We start from the raw sequence: 24,405 nt of genomic DNA, 5'->3' as shown, positions 1-24,405 counted from the left end.
TGGAACTATCCAGACCCCAAGAGAACAAGAACAGGACAGAGGGGGACATTGAGATGCTCGTGACTGCTGTCCATGGCCAGGCATGTACAGACGTCAAGAGGACCCCAAGCCGTGCTAAGCCGATAGAATACCACTTGCACAAAGGAGAAATACCCCATGGGCCTGTGACTTTCTGTCATAGCCAAAGCTGCCGTCCTCTTGTCTGACAGTGTGTCCCTGACCTCTGAGTCCTCTCATTCCAGCCGGCACCCCAGAGTCCCCTCCCCTGCACAGACAGGCCAACAGAAGAAGGGCTGGCGACGGAGGACGCCGTCCCAGGGCATCCTCTCCTGGACTCACCAGCATGGGGACCCAGCCTCCTCTTCTGGAGCCCTTCTTCTGGAGCTTTCACAGAGCCCTTCTGTGGCTCTGCCATCCGAGCTGTCACAGCTCTGGACTTCAGAGCCATTCCGCTTACCCAGGTGCTTACAGAAAGGGAAGACCTTTTGAAATCCAATGTTCTTTTTTTTTTTTTTTTTCTCCTGAAAATTTTATATATTTATCTGAGAGAGAGAGAGAGACAGAGAGAGAGAGCATAAGCAAGGGGAAAGGCAGAGGGAGAAGCAGACTCCCTGGTGAGCAGGGAGCCCGCGTAGGGCTCTACCCCAAGACCCCGGGATCGTGACCTCAGCCAAAGGCTGAGCCTAACTGAGCCCCCCAGGTGCCCCTGAAATCCAACACCTGTGACACCACAGGTCTAGATTCCTGTTCTCACTAGCCTTGGATGGGTCCGTCTGCCCCAGGGCACTTTCGTCTCAGCCAGAGACTTTGTCCCCACCTGTCCACTCCTGGCTGTCCTCTGTACTGCCTTTGCTCTTTTTTCTGCCTCCACCACACCAGGCTCAGCTCCCGTCACTCCCCACAGGTGTCACCTTCCTCCCCAACAGAAGGCTGTTCTTCCTGCGTCCACACAGGTTTCTCATTCGGTTCCCCCTTGCCGCCGCTCTCCTGTTGGCGAGCGCCCCATCAAGGGAGCACTGCTCACGGGATGACTGGGTCGGTCTCGGTACCCCAGCTGCTCAAAGCCTCCAGTACTCAGCGATCATTGTACACGACCCCATTTACTGGAAAGCCTCTCCCTCTCTAAACCGTAAACCTCAGCTGTGCGGGGAGTGTGGATGTCTTTAACCCCTTGTTCTTCTCAGTGCCAACAGCAGAAGGAAGAACACCCAGGTACCTGCTGAGGCCACGCCAGAGGTTCCATTTTTAGAGAGAGTCTATGTATTAGTCCTTGAAGAATTTTAAGAGTCCTTCAGGGTGGCATTATCAAACAGACGCCGAGAATGGCCCAAGGACAGACTGAAACCCAGGTTTTGCCTGAATGATTCACATCAATGCTTTGAAGACTGATGCAGTTTCCTCTCCTGAGGCAGAGAAGACCAGAAATAGACGACTTATTTCAGGGTCCAACCTTACAAAGACTGGAGCCAGAACATCTTCCCTGGGGACAGCCGCTCTTCCCACTCGTTTGCAAAAACCTTATTTGAGGAGGCTGTGACCTGTTGACGAACCCTGGGATCACACCACAATCAGCGTTGTAATAATGTTGTTGGTCAAATTAGGAACAAGAAGACAGGTATCTCTAGCCCTGGAAACATGTACTTACTTTTGCTGAGTTTGGAAATACAGGCACTAGAGGGCGCTCATGCCCCTTCTTTTTCAAATAAGGGAATGATGCAAGCTTATTCTGTAATGAGGAGTCAGGCAAGACCTCCACTCCCCAGCAGCGGTGGTCCGTCCCTCAGAGAGAGAAACCGTGTTTATTCATAGCACCAGTTAAAGGCAACATCAGACCAGCCCACCTCACTGCTCACCCGCCCCGCCTTAGCAGTGAGAGGCCAGTCGTATGCACATATTCAAAAAAGTAAAAATAAAAAAGGGGGTGGCATTGCTAAGTGTTCCATGACCTGTGCCTTTCTGGACTTTGCCCATTTAGACACCACACATCCTGAAACCCCATCAAGGGTCTGAATGTCAAGTTGTCATGTGGTTAAGCTATGTTTTTGTAATTAAAAAAAAAAAATCAACAATGTACAAAGAAGATGTTAAGCATTAATAATCCTCTCCCCTCTCCAAACACACCTCCATCAGTCCCTGTCTTAGGTGTGTAGCCAATATTAACGTTCTGTTGTGTTTCCTACCAACTCTCTTCTCTGGGGTCCTGCAAACCTTTCCACTGAAATACACCTGCAAAAAGTGGGATGGCCTGTGCCCATTAGTTGCCCTATGCACACTTCTCCCCCTTATTCTACTTTGCATTTCATTTGTCCGGCTTGGTAGACACAGACCTAACTTGCTTCTATCTGATGCTTCATGCTGCACAAGGGAGTGACAGGTCCATGGACACTCGGTCATCTACTGCCTACCTTTCCTGACTGGTCTTAAGTAATGACGCTTCTTCAAGCTCCCACGTTCTCCAGACTCTGGCTCCTGGAGGATGAGTAGGGCTCTTCCATCACTCATAGGCTTGGAGGTCTGCGAGCTCCAGCCACATCCCCTTACATGACAAGACTGGGAGGAAGACAGGCGTGGGCACTTACTATACCCACCAAGGATATGCGTTACTCCTCATAAGACCTTGTGAAGTGGCCTTAATCCTGTGTAGAGGAGGCTCAGGCTTAGAAGGGTTGATGGCCTTTTGCATGGACCCAGAGGTGATAAATGGAACCAGATTACAGATGCCAGTCTGATGGTGTCTGTGTGGGAGGCGCAGCAACCACAGGGTCACAGGGAGGAAGGGGCTGTCCATCTTCAGACCACACACCAAGGCCAGGAGGGAGTGTGTGTGTCCCACAACCACTGGAGGAAAAGGCATCATTACACTGACCGTGGAGAGGTTCTAGAGGCAGCTGGTCTGGTCGGTGGCCAGGCCCCAGAGAGCTGAGCTTTGAGAAAATCATTCCTTCAGCCAGATAATGAGGGAAGGGAAATCTGTGAGAAGGGATTGTTAGAATGAGGGAAAGGGGAGAGGCAAGTAAGTGGTCCCTTCAAGCGTATAAGATGTACGGGAAAACGACGTTAATCAAAATCCAAGCTGATTCTGATCAGTTGGCCTGTTAAGTGATTAGAAAATAGGAAAATGTACATCGAAGGTGAAATTAACATCGCCACTAACGTTTTCCTTGTGAAGCCTGGCCGTGTGGTGTGAAAGCTGGAGGTAGGGCTGAAGGTCAGAGTGGAGGTTGGACGGGGCACCCTAATAAGCCCCTCAGTGGTGGAGGAGACTCCAGGGGCCAGAAGCAGGCCAGTTTCCCCACATCACAGCTCAGAGGCATCTTATCTTGTTTTGGGAGGACTTGGGTATCATTCCTTATTGGAGGCGGGGCACCGATAAGGTTTTGAAAGCTCTGTCAGGAATGCAAATGAGCGATCAAGTCACTAAGCAGACTTTTAAGGAGGCCAAGGATCAGTTTACCCACCCCCGCCCCCCATCTTCACCACATACCTCTCACCAGAATAAATGTGAAACCGTCTGACTCCTCGGGGGGGATGTTGGGAACACTTCTTTATTTTACTATTTTTTTAAATTTTTAAAGATTTATTTATTTGAGAGAGAGTAAGAGAGAGAGAGCACACATGACCGGGGGTGGGGCGGGCAGAGGGAGAGAATCTTCGAGCTGACTCTCCCCACCCCCACGCTGAGTGAGGAGCCCAACGCGGACTCCATCCCAAGACCCTGAGATCATGACCTGAGTTGCAATCTAGAGTCAGACACTCAACTGACTGAGCCACCCAGGTGCCCTTTATTTAGAAGTGACTTAGAAACACCAGAGTCACCATGATAAGTTGTTGAGGATAGAAAGAGCTATGGAGATGAATGAGTGGAGAGAAGGAATTCGGCTTTTCATCTCCAGAGTTAATAGAAGATCCCAACTTAGATCAGTACTTGCCAGCGGCATCATCCCACCCCCTTGTAGGTCTGAACAGTGAATTCAAAGTGCTTTCAGGACACAGGTGTGACTGCCCCTCCCCACACCTCCCGGTGCCTGTGCCCAAACCACAGATGTGACCAGGCAAACGCATGGTTGAGGTCGAAATAGGAACACGCAAGGGCAGTGATAGGTCAGCTTTCTATCCCTCAGGTTGGAAGTGCTGTTGACACACAAGCTGAGAAAGTCCCTAAGAGACAGGGGAATCGGCCAGGGGCTGAGTGTGGGGCAGCTGAGTGTCATGGTTCAGAGCGCTGACAGCCAGGACCTGACAGAATCCGTGATTACGTCAAGTTAATTTCCAATGACCAGTGTCCATTCATTCTAAGCTTCATGATGTTTTATATTTTAGCACTTCTGAGTATGAGTGACAATCACTTTTTTCTTCCTTAACAGTCCACAGCAGAATGGTGCATCTCAGAACGGCTGGCACCTTAGATTTAATCAAGTGATAGCAGCAATCCTGGGGCTCAGTGATGTCACTGTAGAACTGCCTTGTGCAGACAAGGGACCTCCCTCCTTCTCAAACCATGCTCACGAGAAAACCTCCATCTGGCGAACCGCCCAGCCCAGCCCTGACTCCACCATGGACCCCAGGCTCCTCTGCTGGGTGACCCTCTGTCTCCTGGGGCAAGGTGAGTCCTCAGAACACCAAGCGGTTTCAGCGAATGCTTGTGTGTGAGTGTGAGCGATGATTACGTGCTAAGAGGACAACCCATTTCTCCTGACTGTGCCCGATTTCTGTCTCCCCAGGTCACACAGGACCCGGAGTCTCCCAGTTCCCCAGGCACAGGGTCACAGAGAGGGGCCAAAATGTAACTCTCGGGTGTGATCCCATTTCTGGTCATGCTGTCCTTTATTGGTACCGACAGACCATAGGGAAAGGCCCAGAGTTTTTGGTTTACTTCCAAAACGCGGATGCATTGGACAAATCAGGGATGACCAATGATCGGTTGTCGGCCAAGAGGTCTGAGGGGACCAACTCCACTCTGCAGATCCAGCGTGCAGAGCAGGGGGACTCGGCTGTGTACCTCTGTGCCAGCAGTCCCACCACAGTGGGGCACCGTCCCCTCCTTGCTCTTCACAAACCTCGTGGGCTCACTCCTCCTCGCTCACAGGATCTCTGAACAGAGGAGGTGCCCTGTTCTTCCTCATCAGGGGTAATAAGAGCATTTGGGACTTCAGCTGTTCTTCTGATAGTAAAACGTCAGGAAATAACCTTCAAAATACCAGAACATCTTTTGGCTTATAATAATTTTGGCTTATGTGCTTTTTGGATTCCTTTATACAGTTCAAGATTTTATAATTGGGATGGAATATCAGAATTTAGTCTCAGGTATTGTGACAGTCTCTTGTAAAACTATGACGTTTCAGCACATTTATAATAAACTCTGGTTACTCCGTGTCCCTTATTCAGGCCATGCTATATGCCCAGGGATGGGCTCACCAATCTGGAACACTGCTAAGATCATGTGTGGCTACCAGCCATGAAGATAAGTAAATTAGGGTGCCTGGGTGGCTCAGTGGGTTAAGCCGCTGCCTTCGGCTCAGGTCATGATCTCAGGGTCCTGGGATCGAGTCCCGCATCGGGCTCTCTGCTCAGCAGGGAGCCTGCTTCCCTCTCTCTCTCTCTCTGGCTGCCTGTCTACTTGTGATTTCTCTCTGTCAAATTAATACATAAAATCTTTTAAAAAAAAAGATAAGTAAATTAGAATCCTTGGCAACAATTGTCACTGAGATCAATTAATCCAGAGCCACTGTCAGCCACCACCATGATACACATTAACCGAGGTTTATGTAAAATGGAACTCCAGTTGAGAATGGGCTAAAAGGAAGTGATTCAGAGGAGACCTGAATGATAGTTGTATCAGCCATTTGGGACTCTGACATTTTGAAGGTAGTTAGGCCAAATGACTGACATTCATACCAGAGGTGTAGGAGTGTTCCACTTGGTGTGCACACACACACACACACACGCACCCTTGTGCTCACACATGCACACACACATGCATACTCTGTGGGTCCCTCTTCCACTCTCTTAATGGTACCTTTCGATACACAGAAATTCTTAATCCAAAATCATTCCATTTTTTTCCCCCTTTTTGGTTTGCATTCTGTATTCTGGTATCTAGAAAATATTTGCCTACTTCGAAATGATCGTGTTTTCTTAGATTTCCCCTCTAACTTATTTATATTTTACCCCTTTTACATACAGGGGTCTGCAATCCAGGTGGAATTAATTTTTTGTATATGAAACGGGGAAGGAGTCAAGGGATGTTTTTGCAGATGGTTTTCCAACTGACCCAATACTCTTGGATGAAGAATACTTTCCTCGCCACTGTGTAATATCACTTGTCTGAAATCAGTCACTGTACATGTGTGGGTCTGTTTCCCTACATCTCTCATCTGATACGTTTGTGGGTCTTGTCAGTTCTTGCACGAATACCACAATGCCCTGTTTACTATAGCTTTATGGTAGTTCTCCACATCTGGCAGTCTAATTCCGGGCAGCTTCGTTCCTTTTTATTAGGAGTTCTTCACCACGCTGGACTCTTTGTACTTTTCATGTATGTTTAGAAACAGCTAGTCCAATTCTCCAGGAGAATATGCCCGCTAGGAATGTCTGCTTTTTGTTTCCAAGTAATGTAACCAAATCACAGAACAAAGCAAAGAATACAGTGGAAGTAACAGAAACACCGAGCACCTGAAAATGTAAAATACATAATGTTTGGCATCTAATCAAAGATTATAGGCATGCAAAGAGACAGGGAAAACGACCCATCATGGAGAGAAAAATCAGTGGACAGAAACAAATCCTAATTTGACAAATTGACAGATAAAAGTATGAAAACAGTTGCTATAACTGTATCCTACATGTTCAAAGTTAACTAGAAATCCAAATCAAACTTCTGGAGATAAAAATATATTTCTGTGATGAAAAACACAATGGGTAAAATTAATAGCAAATTAGACATGAAGGAAGAGAAGATGAATGATCTCAAAGGTGTAATAGTAAATGATTTCATAATGACACAGAGGGAGAAAGGGCAATGGTGAGCTCCGGGGGAACTTCAAGTAACCCAATGCTTAGTGACCCAAGTTTTTAAAAATGTAAATGTCTTTAAAGGACAGTTTGCTGTTTATGCCAAAATAATTCCACCATAGTGTGGGGTTTATAATATATGTTAAAGTAAAATGTATGACAGCAGTCACGTAAAGACAGGGAGAGGATAATGGACGAGTGTCATATCATTGGAAGGTTTTCATAGTCTATGCAAGCTGGTGTAACATCACTTGAAGGTAGAATGCAGTAAGGCAGAGCTATATGGCACAAACCATGGAGTCATAATTAAAATAATAAAACGCAGAGTTGTAGCTAATAAACCAACAAAAAGGATAAAAGGGAATTATTATTAAAATACCCAATTAATCTACAAGAAGATGTTTAACAAGAATAAAAAGACGAAGAAGAGACAGGACTAACAAAAAACCAATAGCAGCATGGTAGACATGAACGTAACCAGATCAATAACCACATCAAAGAGAGTCTAAATGCCCTAATTAAAAAACAGAGATTGTGATATTAAATAAACAAAACTATGTGCTACCTTCCAGAAATGCAGTACAAAGACTCAGAATGTAAAAGGTAAAAGGGTGGAAAAGGTGTACCGTGCTAATTACTCACCCAGAGAAAGCTGGAGAGCAGTATTAATATCGGACAAAGTAAACTTCAGGGCAGAGGATATCTTCTGGGATAAAGAAAGTCATAACCAAATGACAAAGGGGTCATCTCTTAAGAAGACATAATAATCATGAGTATTTATGCTTCTAAAAACAGAGCTTCAGGGCACCTGGGTGGCTCAGTTGGTTAAGCGACTGCCTTCGGCTCAGGTCATGATCCTGGAGTCCTGGAATCGAGTCCCACATGAGGCTCCCTGCTCGGCAGGGAACCTGCTTTTCCCTCTGACCTCTCTCCTCTCCTGCTCTCTCTCTCCCAAATAAATAAATAAAATCTAAAAACAGAGCTTCAAAACACTGAAGTAAAATGGGTTGTAATGCAAGGAAGACTAGACAAATCCACAATTAAAACCATTGTTTTAGTACTTCCCGGTAATGGACTGAACAAGTTAACATACACGCACAAGTCAGTAAGGCTGCAATAGGCATGAACAACGCTATTGATCAACGTGACCTAATTGACGTTAATAGAGTATTTCACACAACAGCAGCGGGATATGTGTTCTTTTCAGCTGCACGTGATTGTGTACCCAGATGGACTAGAGACTCTGGGCTTGAAATTAGAATTAAGACATTTAAAAGCATCTAAGTCATACATAGTATATTCTTGACCTTGGGACAAAGAATAAATCCAAAGGAAAATTACAAGGTGGTTTTAACAGCGTAAAAATGAAAATACATCAAAATTGATAGGATGCCACTAAAGTCATGGGGGGGGGAGAAAACTGAAGGCTAGGAAATCATCTCAAACTCATTCTGAGGCCAGCACAGCTACCACCAAAATCAGACAAAAGGGGATCCCTGGGTGGCTCAGTGGGTTAAGCCTCTGCCTTCACTCGGGTCATGATCTCAGGGTCCTGGGATCAAGCCCCATGTCGGGCTCTCTGCTCAGCGGGGAGCCTGCTTCCCCCTTCTCTCTATGTCTGTCTCTCTGCCTATCTATGATCTCTGCCTGTCAAATAAATAAATAAAATATTTTTTTAAAAAATCAGACAAAAGTACTGCACGAGAACTACAGACCAATATCCCCCGTGAACACAGATTCATAATCCTTTTAAATTTTAATATATGGAATGTAACATCTAAAAATGATAACATAGCATGACCAAGAGGAATTTATCTCAGTAATGTGCAGTCGCTTTAACATTTAAAAAACTATCCATGTAATTTACTATATCAAATACTAAAAAAAAAAAAAAAGAGGAAAATTATACAATCATCTCTATAGATTCTCAAAAAAAAAAAAAACAGTTGAAAAATCCAACACACCTGTTGCCAAGAAACACTCTTAGCAAATAAGAAGTAATTGGAAGTAACTTTCTTCCCCTAATAAAGGGCATGTATTAAAAAAAAAAACCTATAGTTAATAGACCATTTTGCAGCTAGACTATGACAAATTAAAGATGCATGTCATAATCTCTAGATTAAACACTAAAAGGAGCACAAAGAGAGGAAAATAGTGTTTCAACAAGTGGGGCTGGAAGAAATGTGTATCCACATGGAAAAAGAATGAATTTCAATCCTTGCATCTCAGGAGAGGGCAAACGAAGACCCACGGCTCAAACATGACCTCTGCCTGCTTTTATATGGCTAATCATGGTCTTTACATGGTTAGTGGTTGAAATAAAAAGAATGACATTTTGTGACATATGATAATTATATGAAACTCAGATTTCCGTATCCGAATGGAAAGTTTGGTAGGCCTATTGTCAGGCGCGTTCTTACTGCCTCTGGCAGCGTTTGCATTACAATGGCAGACGGAGTGGTGGACTCAGAGACTGCCTTGTGCTCAACACCTAAGCCAGGCACTATCTGGCCCCTTACAAAGTTTGCAGACCCTCGTCATAAAAAAATTATGACTTGGATCAACGTTCTCGATGATCTGTACAACTTCTGAACGATAAAGCTTCTGAAAGAAAACAGCAAATTCTCCTCCTCTCCCTTGAAGTGGGCAAAGATTTCTTGGGGACAAGGAATGTTCGCATCTTGAAAAAGTGTATTTTTCTTGATCAAAACATTAAAAATTCTGTTTGTCAAAAGATATTAAGATGGATAGATGGCGATCTGAAAGAGGGCAGGTATCCATCATGTAAAGAGGTCCTACGAATCAACAATAAAATAGAAAATTCAATTAAAAAGAGCAAGAGATGTGAACAAGTTATTACTACCTATGTATTATATATACATATATATGAATAGGGTTTTAATATATATTATATATACATACACATATGGTACATGTAGTTCCCTCTTCGTGAGAGTGATGGGCTTATTTCCCTAGCCGCTTACATTTTTGGGGGCGCTAAAACTCCACAGTCAGCCTCTTCCAGGAATTACCTTTGCTTACAGAGAACACTTTGCCCAGAGTCCTATCACTTCCCCAGGGCAGCTGGCATCTGATGACTGGCTGGTATCCCCTTTCCTAGAACACTAACTGTTGAGATTTAGAATATGCATTCTTTTCTTGGAAAAATGTTTGCTTCATGCTTCCTTCATGAACACGTGCAAAGGGTGAGCTAGACATAGCTGCGCGTCCAATCACCCAGAGCTGGGCCCCGCAGAATCCTGAGCCCAAACCTGTACCTGGCCTGCTTGGGCCACTTGAGGGCGCTGTGGCTCCACTGAGCGGGCCACTGACAGCAGGGTCTGGGAGAGGGAGGGTTAAGAAGAGGCTTGCCTTGGTCCAGGCAGCAAGGAGATTGCTGATCAATCAGAGTCAGTGCTGACACCTGAAGGGCCGATCACAGTCTTCTCACATTAACTGATGCTCAGGTGTGTTTGCCACAACAGGGAGCTACGAATTCCACCTTTCTTGGTGTGAAGGCCTCTCTTGGAGCCTACATTGGTGCAGAGTCTGATGAGGCTTCCGTGGGGCAGCCTGAATAACCCAAGTCAGGTGCAGAGAAAGGAGCAGAGAGGAAAACAGAGAAGCTGTGGGGGAGGGCCACCCAGCACAGCGCAGCCCGCCCCAGCCGCCCGGGAGGCAGCTGGCCAGGATGGAGGGGGACCTGCTGCAGCTGAGCCTGCCCGGAGGGTGCAGGGTGCAGGATGGCTGCAGGAGCCGACCAGGACAGTGACATCAGAATGGTGACGTCACAGGCAAGCCCTCTGAACAGAGCCAAGGGAAGAAGACCAGAGCCCTGAGTCAGAAGATGCGCCGTCCTGTCCTGCCTGACTCTGCCAGGGGCACCCAGCTGCTCTGCTGGGTGTCCCTCTGTCTCCTGGGGGCAGGTGAGTCCTAGCTCAGGTGGGACGTCACTTGAACTGCTGCTGGAATCTCAAATTCCTTCCTAGACCAGGTCATCAGCAGCTATCTCCTCCCTCTACAGGTCCGGCAGGTGCCGAAGTCATCCAGACGCCCAGACACCTCATCCAAGGCAGTGGGGGGACGGCCGTGCTGACATGCCAACCTGTCTCTGGGCACAACAGTGTGCGATGGTACCAGCAGACCCTGGGGCAGGGCCCCAAGTTCCTCATTGAGTATTTTGCACAGGCCCCGAGAGACAAAGGAGACATGCCAGAACGGTTCTCAGCTCAACAGTTCAGTAACTACAGCTCCCAGCTAAACCTGAGCTTGCTGGAGCCAGGAGACTCCGCCCTGTATCTCTGTGCCAGCAGCTAGACACAGCCCTGCAGTGTGACCGGCTTTCTGTACTCAAACTTTCCTGTCCCAGCTGAGGGTGTAAGAGGGAGAGGGAAGGGGACCTCAGCCAAGTTCCAGGGATGCTTCTAGGTTTTTTCCTAACACTCTGTCTTGCGGAGCTCAGTCAGAGCACTCCTGAACATTGGGGGCCCAGATTCACCGAATATTCTCGAAATTCCTGGCAAATGGCAGGAGCTCCTGCACTGTGCTAGGGTGCCGGCATGCAGGATGTATTTTAATGCAAGATAGACGTGAGTATGCCCATTTCACAGATGAGGAAGCTCTCAGTATGCCACATTATAGATACGAAATGGTATCTCATGGACTTTCAAAAATTTTCCTTTTTAAAGTCTCAGAGGCAGGAGTCAAATCTAGGGCACTAGGTCTCTGAAATCAACATTTCCCTAAAATTTTACGGCGTTTCACCAATTAGATATAGCAGACCACTGCGTCTTCCATCTCGGGACCGGCAGAGCTGTGGTGGGCAGGTCGCACATCATGGGGTGGGGTTACCACAGCTATTGCCTGCCCACTTCTAGAACCAGCTTCAAGCCAGAGAATATGTGTCTGTCCCACCAGGTTCCATTAGGGTGGGGCCAGGTATCCTCCAATACAGGAGCTAAGGGACCAGGGTCTTTCCAGTCTCTCAGAGGATTCAGCCAAGGAAACAGGAGCCCTCTGGGAATCTCAAGGAAATGGGAGTTAATACAGGAACTAGTGCTTCTAAACCATTGGACATTCTGGAGGAGGGAGGGTCTGAGGAGGCTGCAGCTCTCTCTTACTTCTAGCACTTTCCATCGGAAAAGCTGAAATAGCTGGGGTGCCTAGGTGGCTCAGGGGGTTAAGCCTCTGCCTTTGGCTCAGGTCATGATCCAGGGTCCCGGGATCGAACCCCGCATCGGGCTCTCTGCTTGGCAGGGAGTCTGTTTCCCCTTCTCTCTCTGCCTGCCTCTCTGCCTACTTGTGATCTCTCTCTGTGTCAAATAAATAAATAATCTTAAAAAAAGAGAAGAAAAGCTGAAATTGCTACTTCTGGCCAGGCCAGTAACTGCAGAAAACAGCAGAGAGCCCACAGCTAGTAAATGTGTGGCATAACCATTTTCAGGTGGCAGGTATAAGCTTATTAGCGAACATACAGAGTTTTAATTCTATTCCTTTTCTGTGAACTTATAGAAAATTCCCTTATGTATTGCTCATTTTCCTGGCGCTATATACTTAAGCACACTATTTCGATTAATTTTCTCCAGCCCCAGGTGGGCTAGAACAGCTTATCCACACTGCAAGTGAGAGGGCCAGTTGTTACAATGTAAGGGAGTGGCTGGGGAGGCACAGCTCACAGATATCAGACTGGAGCTCAGACCTAGGCCACGCCAACCTAACTGCTACCCCCATAATGCATTTGGGGAGAGGGAGACATCTTCACAATTGGAACACTGACCAAAAGCGCCTTCCAGAAATGCTGGCCCTGACACAGTCGTTTGCACAGGGAGGTGACCCGCTGAAGGAGACTTCCGAGATTTCATCTGTTTGTGCTCTGACCTGCCTTGGACTAGTGACCTGGAAAAATATTTGGCTGGGTTTTTCCACTTGTAAACTGAGGTCAATAATATGTGTCTTGCAGAGATTTTATGCAAGAAAAATAAAGCAAATTGCCTAACACAAGGAATCTTTAGTTCCCTTGTAACTCCAATAAATCTCTGGTCTAGCACAATTTTTTTACTGGGGGCAATTCTGGGATCAAAGGCAGGCACGGATTACTTGGGCCTGACTCACCTGTGTGCCAGACACGAAGTCATCTGAAATGTAAATACAGTCATCTGATAATGTATTATGTGAGATTAACTGCAAGCAGTTGCCTCTTATGGGAATGAGAAAATGAGACCTGTGACAGCACTCTCTGTTTGATATGAAGTCTGATATGCAAGAAGGTGTGGTGCTTCCAGAACATTGTGGTTTTGGTGTGGTTGGTGATCACACAAAAGATCTGATAAAGGAAAAGTACAGTTTTATTCAAAAGAGTCCTTCATGGTGGAGCTCTAGGACCTTCCGTCCTGCCTCTGATTGCACCCTCCAGTGCTGTGGATGCTATGTTCCTGCAAGTCTGCCTCCAGCGTGCCCCATATGCATGCCCGGATGCCCAGGCTTTCTGCCCCAGGGCCGTCTGTGACATCACAGGGCTAGCTGCAGGCGTGCTAATGCTCCCGGCAGGACAGGAGCCAAGAGAGGAAACCTCCAGTGTCTGCATTCAGGGGGACAATTCGAGGAGGCGTTTCATGGGCTTCTCAGAAGGTCCCAGTAGAGTCCGTCTCCTGATGCCTCGACATATCTTCAATATTGCTTCTTCATCCTGGTTCTCTTCTTCCCGGTTTCAGCCTCCCTGCTGATAGCAAGAAGGCCATTGGAAGACCCTTCCCTTAAGAAGAGACCACCTTTTTTTTTTTTTTTTCATTTATATCTCCATCCAACTTCCCAAAGTCTTATAATAACATATATGAATAAATCTTTTCCCAGTTCATTTTGGTTTATTTTGAATTCCCAGCAGGCTCACATGGGTCCCTGCTCCCTTAATGTTCCAAACCTATTTGTAATGGAACAGATTAGGGTTATGTTTACAGGAGTAGAGTCTGCCTGGGTTTTCCTCAATAATGCAATAATCACTTACTGAATACATGTGCAGAGCAGATCCAGGTTTTATGGAGCCTAAACCTTATAAATTTTACGGTGCTCTTTGAAAAAGACAGAAAAATTTTTTCTTTAAGTCTTGGAAAGGTCCTACGTGAATGAGAAGGGCTTGAAGTTATTCTTCATTGACTTTATGAAGTTCACTATGTTTAAGAAGTGTTCACTATGTGTAAGAAGTGTTCCAGGTGTTTGGGAAACATCAGTGCAAAAAAAGCAAAACAAAACAAAACAAAAAATAAAGCTTCAAGATGAGGTCTATCTTTCTAGCAAATTTTGTGACAAATTTGTGACTCAATAATTAATTTAAAAATAAATTTATAGAGAAATATTCCTGGTAAATGCTTATCTCTAAAAAAAAAAAAATTAAGCATCCTTGAGGATACTGGTCCTTTGGGTAGATCATACTTCATTATGAGAACAATCCTCAGACCTTTGAGATCCCATATACCCTACCCCAAAGAATATGAGTCCTTGCTGAAAAGCTCCCCCCTGTTTTTGCATCAACCCAGCCATGGGAAGTAGACTTCTTTGCTATGTGATTCTTAGTCTTTTGGAACTGAGTGAATCCTGGGCATAAGGGGAGAGTCCTTCCTGGGTTTGCCTAGGCCCCTGGGTTCACACAAGCCTTTTTGTGCAGCACTCCTTGTGTCTGATTTCTGATTCCGTGTCCTTTCTCACTGTTGTGTGATTGTAGGAATTACCCATGAAGAGTATGTCAAGAATGCAGCCACCGAAATAGAGAAGCCTCACACTGAGATATGACCTATATAGGAAATAACAATGTGTACCGATATTGATGAGCTGTAAGTTTGACACCAGAGCAAATGTATGGTTCAATCAATATTCACCCATCTGGTGGGTGCAAGACCTTCCGAATGGAGACAAAACAACCCCTTGTGGCCCTGGGGTCCTCAGACATGTGAACCTGTGGATGAATTTCTCATCTATGTCACTAATGAGCTTCCTCTTTTCTCGTGGAAAGCGGAGTCATAGAACAAATGTGGCCTGGTGTCTGTAGCCTCGTCTGAAGCAAAGGGAACGATCTGACTCATGGGAGCATGAAGACCTGAGTGCAGATGGCAGGGCTCCCATCACTCAGGGCATTGTGAGGCAACATAAAATAATTCTTCAAATTCCAATGACCTTGACCTTGAGACTTTGAAAACTTTCTGGACATGGTTATTTTAAACAAGAAAATCACTATGGGCTGAACATCCAATTATCCAGAGTTAAGGCAAAGAGAAAAACTAAAAAGTATTTGGAGGCAAATTTTGAACAGAAAAGTCACCAAAGAACCAGGACCATCATAATATTTCTTAGTCTACAGAAATACTATGAAAAAATTGTAACAGTATGCAAATAAAGAATTTTATCATAATTCATAGAGGAACAGGTTTTCTTGATACAAGGTAGAAGAGAAGTATATTTACCTATAAGTGTTCTTCAGAAAGCAAACTAACAAGTTCTCCCCCTTCTGAGACACTCAACTTTGTGTATATTAATGATTTGCTCCTGTGGGGAAGGGGTGTGGCAGGTTAGCTCTGCAGCTCAAGCATTCGTCAAGGAGAGTGATGTCACTGAGTGACTGGGTGCCCAAGTTCTATTTCCCCAAAACAAAACTAGAAGACATAAGATTCTGCCCTTCCCCGGACATGGTCACCAGGCTCTTCTGTGTGGCTCTTTGTCTCCTGTGGGTAGGTAAGTGCAGGCGGGCTTCCTTCCCTGGAATTCCCAAGACCACAACACAAACCTTCCTCCCAAGATGACAACATTAGTCTCTGTCACTCTCTGTTACAGGACACATGGATGCTGGGATCACCCAGAGTCCAAGAAACGAGATCGCGAGGACAGGAAAGAGGGTGACTCTGAGATGTCACCAGACAGAGAACTATGACTATATGTACTGGTATCGACAAGACCTGGGACATGGACTGAGGCTGATCTATTATTCCATCAATACTGGCAGCACTCAGAGAGGAGAAGTCTCCGATGGGTACAATATCTCCAGACCAAATACAAAGGAGTTCTACCTCATACTGCCTTCTGTTACCTCCTCCCAGACATCCGTGTACTTCTGTGCCAACAGTTACCCCACAGCGCTCCTCTTTGCACACAAATGTAGTTGGACTGATCACCCTGAACTGAGCCCCAAGAAGGCCCTGCCTCCAGAGGAGTCACTGCTCTTGCCAGCATGAGAGCCTTAGGACAGTTGGCAATACAACACTTGGGGTTGAAGTCCGTCTCTATGCCAGTCTCAACCCTGACTGGACATCACCCCAACATCCTTAGCCTGCCAGTTCTCTCTTCTGCTGGTCTCTCTTTCCACTCACAGAAAGGAAAATGCATCTTTAGTTGAGATACATGAAGAGTCCCTTGGTAATCTCAAAGCCCCCACATTCTTCTACTGCATCTGGGTTTCGGTGACTCCTTTAATCCTTTCCATGGCCTCTTCTACCCTTCACCTTGCAAGTCATAGACCTTCACTTGCATGGTCTCTACTCCCGGCTGCCTTTCTTCTATGAGGCAATAATACTGCAAGGTCCTGTCCACCCCCCTGTCTCTCCACCATCACCCTGCACAGCCTGCCCAGCTCTCCCTGTCCCAGCCACAGTCACACACATTCAGTTATTGCCTTGTATAACCCATGTTCTTTTCCTCCTTTGGAATCTTTTTTTTACAGGCTATTTCTTCACTAAACATATGCCCCTCCCTCTTACTTCTGGAACTCTACTTCATCCCTCATATGAAAATCTATTTCAGGACTACTTTTAATTGTGAAAAGTAAAACTTAAATTTTACTAGAAGAAATTAAGAGAACTATTCTTAGACGTTTATTTGAGGAAGGATTCTTTTTTTTTTTTTTTTTAAGTGGAGACCCAGAAGAACACAAACCACAAAGAAAACTATAATTTCGGTTGCATGAAACTCTTCTATATCAAAACACATCATAAAAGTGAAAAGGTAAGCCACAGACTGGGAAAAGACATGAGGGGTGCAAAGCCGTGATGAAGATTTGGTGTGAAACACACCATTCCTGCTCACCAAATCCCCATGGCTGCTCCGCGGTTCCCAGCCTCCCTTGCGGACCTATGACCCAAGTTCTGCACAATGGGAAGTGTGTAAAAATGATCTAAGTCAATTCCAAGCCTTGCCTTTTAGAATATCCTATGGCACCATGTTGGGCGTCCCCAAGTATACACCCACATTTGGAGATTCACTAAAAGGATTCCTGGGAGACACATCTAAATGTAGTCAGAGCCAAGAGGTGTCAGTGACCCAGTAATTCTTCAGTGGCGGATCACAAGGGGAAAAGGCACAGGTGGAGTCTGAAGGAATCCACAGGCAGATGACCTTATGCTCTCCTCCTCCTTGGAGGGGTCACACACAGCTCACATTCCCCCAGCGACCAAATGGCAGCAACATGAGTATGGTGTTTCTGTCACAGGAGCCTCTTAGCGACTTAATGGCCAAGTTTTTATTGGGGGCTTTTCATATGGGCACCCACTGCCCACCACATACTAAAAATGTAGTTTCCCAGAAGGGAATCTGGTGTTCAGCATAAACTATGCGTTTGCATGAACAGTCTAGGCAAAGTGAACCATCCTGCTTAGTTGGGAGAAGTTGGTATCGGCACAGATAACTTTACCAGCCAAGTCCCCAGATGGTAGCCAGTGGCCCATCTTGCAAGCAGTCTTTCTGAGCACAACATTCTCAGGCTGTGTTAACTGCTTTCTGTGCATATACCTTTTAACTCTCTTTCCTGTGCTGTGATAAACCGGGCATGCACAAGCTATAAATTGCTAAATTAGAATATGGGATCAGCCTGACTCACTGGATGGTAATTTGGTGGACAACCACTGAAGAAAACTGTTCATGCCACAGTATGCTCTGGGGTCCTGAGAATAGACCTCTATAGAGTTAAACTCCTGAGATTTTAGGATCTGTTTGGTATTCTGTAGCATAGCGGACATTGTCTAATGGTATCCAGAAGGAATAAAGAATTCTTATTACTTAATAAGAAAGAACACCCAATAAAAATAGCAATACTTAATCTAGGTAATTCACGTGAGAGTAAACACGAATTACCACTAGTTATGTGGATAGATTCTCAGCCTTACTTAGAATCGAAGTATTGTATACCGAAATAAGTTATGACTTCAAAATTACTAGGCTGAAACATTTTCACCTCTCCTATCATAAGGTTTTAGTAAGGTCTAATCTAGTTTTTGTCTGTACGAATTTGCCACGTAGAAACACCATATTCTTCCTTTTGTGTCTGGCTCTTTTTTTTTTTTTTTTCACTAAACATAAGACTTTCAAAGTCCATTCATATTGGGATGCCTGGGTGGCTCAGTTGGTTAAGCAGCTGCCTTCGGCTCAGGTCATGATGCCAGCGTCCTGGGATCGAGTCCCACATTGGGCTCCTTGCACAGCGGGGAGCCTGCTTCTCCCTCTGCCTCTGCCTGCCATTCTGTCTGCCTGTGCTTGCTCTCTCCCCCAATCTCTCTCTGATTAAAAAAAAAAAAAAAGTCCATTCATGTTGTAGCCTGGATCAGAACTTCATTCCTTGTTATGGCCAAATAATATTCCATCGTATAGGCAGATTGCATTTGTATATCCATTCATCAGTCAATGGACATCTGGAGTATTTCCACCTTTTGGCTCTTATGAATAATTCTGCAATGAACATTGGCCTACAAGTATCTGTTTGAGTTCCTGTTTTCTCTTCTTTGGGGCATATACCTAGAGGAGGAATTGCTGGGTCATATGGTAGTTCTATGTTTAACTTTTTGAGGAACTGTCAAGCTGTTTTTCTCAGGAGCTGCACTGTTTTACATCCTCATCTGCAATGGAGAAGGGTTCCGATTTCCCTACATCCTCACCAACACTTGCTTTTCTCCTCTTTTTCTCCGTTCCCCTCCTCCCCCCTCCTCCTCCTCCCTCTCCAGTCATCCTAGTTAACCAGGAAGTAGAACCTCACTGTCGTTTTGATTTGCATTTCCCTAATGACTAGTGGTGGTAAGTATCTTCTCAGGTGCTTATTGGCCATTTATAAATCTTCTTTGGAAGAATATTGTCTTTTTTGTCTGGTTGTCTTTCAGAGTTTCTCTCTGTCTTTATATTTAATCCTGTTACTGTGATAAGGCTCAGTGAGATTGAGGATGAAGTTTGCTTGGGAGATTTGTGGCTGGTAATGTCTTCAGTGCATGTTGTACTTCTGAAACATTTGTAATGTACTATAGAAGACACAAATGAGTAATTCACTGATACTATGGGGTACAAGGAGTCCTAGTAAGAGAAGAGAGGTATAATAATAATTTTTAAAAAGAAAAGATGAGAAAGGAATCTGTTCTGATTTGTATTGAAGGTATCAATATGATCTTATGATTTTAAAGATGATATAGTTCCTAATTCTATCCATGGAAGGGTCTAGGAAGCAATTCAAAAGCCAACTAGTTTTATTTTCCTTATAAGGTGTGCTTCCAGTACCAACGAGCAAATCCATTGCAGAGTATTTGATTTCTAAAGGTTATTTATTCCTCTATAGAAGGAACAGGGCAGAAATTGCTTCTTCCAGATCCGGGGCAGAGAAAATACTAGGAGCATCATCTACACATCCTCTATAAGATATTTAACTTATAATAATGCAAGAATTATGATTATGGGCCATTTAACCAGTCACCTGGCCTGACCTCTTCAAAAAATCAAAGTCATGAGAACCATTATAGATAAGTTGATGACAGAGATGCCTATTTTAAAAGTGACTGACAACCAAAGAGACCTGACAACCAAGTTGATCAACCACGAGCTTTGATTTTGTCCCAGAGAAAAAGTCGAAATCTATAAAGGACACTTTTAGGACAGCTGGAGGAAGCTGAATCTGAAATATATATTAGATAATAATATTGTTTTGATTGGAATGCTGACATTTGTGATTATGTAGGAGAATGTCCTCTTTTTAAGGAGAGATCAACTGAATTATCAAGGATAAAATGTTTCTGAAGTTAAAGGTAAAATGTATACGAAGAGATAAAGCAAATGTTACAAAATGTCAGCAATTGGGGGACAGATGTACAATTTGTTATTCTGTCCCATTTACTATTCTTTCAGCTTTCCCATAAGTGAAAAGTGGAAGGAAAAAGCTTAAGATCCCATAATGTTGACATTATTTCAGTGTGATGGTGGTATTTACTGTATTCATTTTAATCTCTGAGATATTCTATAGTTACCATGAGATATATGAAGAAGAGAAGATCTCTTGCAGCCCTATAGTATATTTTCCCCACAGGACACAGGCTAAGATTGAAAAGATGTTTCAAAAGACAAGACAGTTCAGAGTTTGAAGACAAAACAGCTCTGTATTTCTGAGATGAGCACAAAATTTAACTAGCAGTGAATGCCAAGAGACCTTTCAGTAAATGTATAGGAAAATTTTCTCTGTATCAAGAGAGTTGGAACATCCTGAAGGTTAGTAAAAAACTCACAAAGTGGCAAATTGATTTGACTATAAACAGAGGAAAACAAGTGTGTCCCCAAGTTTTGGTTGAGCAGCATACATCTGCCTCGTGAGAAGACAAGAGCATCAGATGAAGCTGGAAAGATCTACCCTCACAAACTCTGTCCCTCACAAACTCTGTCCCTCACAAACTCTGTCCCTTACAAGCTCTGTCCCTCACTAGCAGTGTCCCTCATGAAAACTGTCCCTCACTAGCAGTGTCCCTCATGAACACTGTCCGTCACAAGCACTGCCCCACCCTAAACACTGTCCTTCATGAGCACTGTGCTTATGAGCTCTGTCCAATACTAGCCTGTTTTTTTTTAATCCTCAATTCACTGATGATTCTAAATTCTTTTTTTTTTAAGATTTTATTTATTTATTTGACAGAGAGAGATCACAAGTAGGCAGAGAGACAGGCAGAGAGAGAGAGAGAAAAGGAAGCAGGTTCCCTGTGGAGCAGACAGCCTGATGTGGGGCTCGATCCCAGGACTCTGGGATCATGACCTGAGCTTTAACCCACTGAGCCACCCAGGTGCCCCTCAATTCACTGATGATTCTAATGAGGTGGTGTAGAAGTTACATGAGGCTCCCCGAGCCATGGATGAAGGGCTTCAGCCCAGTGACGCTGAACATTGGCCATCAGAATGCACAAGTGTTGAGGGGAGAAGCATATGCTTTTCAAGTGGGGCTTAGTGCTGCCTGAGAAATTAAGGAAAGAAAAATATAACTTCATCCAAAAGCTAGCTGGTTTGCAGATGGGAGTAGCCAGTGGCGTATGAGGTGTTTAAATAGACACCTTACTTCCTTCATCGGTACAGGTGTCTTCTACTCAGCAATGAAACCTGAACAGTAATAAATCACTGAGTAATAAATCACTACCAGGGTCAGGAGCCAGCCAGAATACTCAGAAACCCATGCAAATGGAGAATAGCTGCCTTGGGAGAGCATCAAAGAAGCTTTAGATATGCTCCTACGCCCCAAATCCACCCCAATCTAGTTGTGTGTCTCAGACACTGTATAGGTTGATATAAGGGGAATGTAGGACAAGAGAGTAGATAATTCCAGACCTTGTCTAGGCTTGTCTTAAGTTGCTGGCAGTTACACTGCAAGTATCTTTGACAAAGGTCAGATTTTCCAGAGCTCCAGCCTCCCCTCTTTGAGCAGCAAAATGCCTCACTTGGACCCTGATATGGCTTTTGTCATGGTCATAGATTTCATCAGCTGGGCTGCCCAGGAGGCAGGTGAGGTCTTTCCTGGAACTGGCAAGCCTCCATTTCAGGCACATTGTCTATATCCTGATAGGCCCTTCAGCACCTCCCCAGTCTCCAACCACATGAATGTTCTTGTCACTCAGCAGCTTTAACCCCTGGTCACGGGTCAGAATAAGTAGTGACATCTTGGTATGAAGAAACTTTCCATGTTGGAGTTATTAACTGGTGCCAACATAAGTTGGGCTCAGACCAACAGCTTTTTTACTCAATGAGAGAAAAATTTATGAGGGAAACAGGTGCTTCTGGTAATTGTCCATCTCTGGGTCTTCACTTGATAACCCTGACAGGTAAGCCCTAAGTTTTTGAGACTCAGCCCGAATATATCTGAGCACGTGGCTATACTGTTCCCACCTCTCTGGTCACAGGTTTTCTCATTTTGCTCCTTCGTGCCAAGTAGCAGGACATCCTGCAATCCTCAAGCCCTTCCTAGCTCACCAGGGAAGACCAGGGAAAGAAGTGTATTTGTAACGAATGTGGCTCCATTGAAAAGAAGAAGAAAGAAGAGAGGGAGAGGGAGAAGGAGAAGGAAGAAGAAGAAAAGAAGAAGGAGGAAGAGAACAATGAGGAGGAGGAGGGGGAAGAATGGGGAGGGGGAGGTGAGGGAGGGGGAGGAGGAGGAGGAGGAGGAGGAGGAGGAGAGGAATTCAGTTGTAAGTTAAGCTGGAAGGTTGTTGTTTTTTTGTAAGATTCCAGAAGTTCTGTTCTATTTTATATTTATTGTTATTGTATCCACTCTGGTATTTTCAGGAATTAGAGAGTTTTCCAGCTTCCCCGGATAAAATTTAAGATACTGCATTGATGAAAGAGATGTACAGGGAGTGCCATGAGGAAGACCTTGGTACATAAAGCAACGTGGAGATTGGGGCCAGCGAGGAGGACACTGGGCTTTGACCTTCAGATGGGATAAAAGCTCCCACCTTCATCTGCACTCAGGGTACCTTTATCCCTTTACCTTTGAGTGAGTCACTTGGTTCCATGTGCTTCCAGGATAACGCTGGAGCAATTTCCCTAGCCTTTGTCCTGTCTAAGCTCACGTGACAGAAAGGATGAAGAGCCTGGTGCAAGAAAACTATCCAGAGAGAAGAATGATTCCAGAAAATGCAAAGAGGTTATGATGTTATAGTTCACATGCGAGTTGTGTTTGATACATCCCAGTGGAAACATCTGGCAGAATTGGAAGGTGGTGGGAAATGTAGAGATTGGTCAATCCCGTTGCTCGGCCCCTGGAACAGAGTGTGAAGACACTCGGACGGACGTGTACACAGTCTACAGATATGACAAATAACCTTCTAGATGGGGTATAGTTTAGAACACTTGGTTTCTAAGTCTGCGGCCATTTGTGGAATCAGTCTTGTCACAACAGGAGCTGCTTCCTGGGGACAAAGGGACGCCATCCTCCTCTGCTCATGTTCACAAGGACCCTGACCTGGTAAACCTCCCATTCCTGTCCTGACCCTTCCCTGGGCACAGGCCTCCTGCACTGAGTTGCTTTCTGTCTTCTGAGAGGATGGTTGACTCCTTAGAACACTAAGATCTCTCTGCACTTTATCTCTCCAGTGATTAGTCCATTTTTTTTTTTTTTCCATTTTCAAATTCTGACTCCTCACAGACCTCGTAGAAGGTGGAGTCACTCAGTTTCCTGCACATAAGATCACAGAAAAAAACAGGCCGTGGCTTTGTGGTGTGATCCTATTTCTGTCCACAGAATCCTTCACTAGTACGGACAGATCTCGGACAGGGCCTGGAGCTTCTGATTCCGTTTGAGAACGAGGCCACATCAGATATTCACAGCTGGCTCAGAACCGATCTTCTGCAGAGAGACCCAAAGGAGCAGACGCTACTCTCAAGGTCTAGCCTGCTGAGTTGGGGATTCGGTTTTGTATGTCTGTGCCAGTCTGTGCCAGCAAGGAGCCTAGCCACAATGTCTCAGAGGCACCTCCTTTCTGCACACAAAACATCATGATTCTCCTTTCTATTCAGCTCACAGAACCTCTAAATGGAGGCCTTACCTTGTCCCTCATCATGCGAAGGCTAGAAGTGGGTTTGCAGAGATAAGCTGTGATTCATATAAAGGGGAGCCAGGGGTTATATCTGGAAACATGAGGACCAAAAATGTTATTTGAAAATAATTATGACTCGGGGTTTAGAAGCACTTTGTGATGATAATTCAAGGATCCCACACCGGCAGTGACTAGTCACACACTCAGGTCCCAGGGGCCAGCGGTGGCTGTTCCCCTATAAAATATGCAATCACAAAACATGTACAAAAAACTTTAATAATACAGACAGTGGTTCTTCAAGAGTAGCTAACAGCAGGCTCTCCCTCTGTGGTTCTTAACTCCGTCTAAATGATTCAACTGCTCTCCAGCTTCTCCTCTGCTTGTAGGAAGTTTTCTGCGTCAAAGTCTCAACACCATATGTGCTTGGGGAACATTTTTTCTGTTCTCCTGATGTTGTTAATGATGATGGTGATGATAATTTCAGCTGTTTTATTCAGCCCCTTTCCAACTTCAAAAGAATACACACTATGGATATCCTGGCATCCTGTCCCAAATCTTAGCTCAAAATGAATTCTTCCTCCAGAGCGATCTAACTCTTCAGAGT

At 45.0% G+C, this 24,405-nt stretch overlaps 2 gene segments (V, D, J or C); both read left to right on the top strand.

Moving 5' to 3' along the window:
* The first annotated feature begins 10,454 nt into the window (after window positions 1-10,454).
* Window positions 10,455-11,351, top strand: LOC132015627 (T cell receptor beta variable 5-1-like). The segment is given in 2 exon segments: window positions 10,455-10,937; window positions 11,036-11,351. Coding segments are annotated over 2 exon segments (372 nt in total).
* A 4,332-nt stretch (window positions 11,352-15,683) lies between these two features.
* LOC132015626 (T cell receptor beta constant 1-like) overlaps window positions 15,684-24,405 on the top strand; it is a 144,084-nt gene continuing 135,362 nt past the window's right edge. Inside the window, 2 exon segments of the C gene segment in view lie at window positions 15,684-15,729; window positions 15,829-16,116. Coding sequence covers window positions 15,684-15,729; window positions 15,829-16,116 — 334 coding nt within the window.

Source organism: Mustela nigripes, chromosome 4, assembly GCF_022355385.1.
Source record: "Mustela nigripes isolate SB6536 chromosome 4, MUSNIG.SB6536, whole genome shotgun sequence".
Taxonomy (NCBI): domain Eukaryota; kingdom Metazoa; phylum Chordata; class Mammalia; order Carnivora; family Mustelidae; genus Mustela; species Mustela nigripes.
This window is presented reverse-complemented; position numbering and strand designations above follow the sequence as displayed.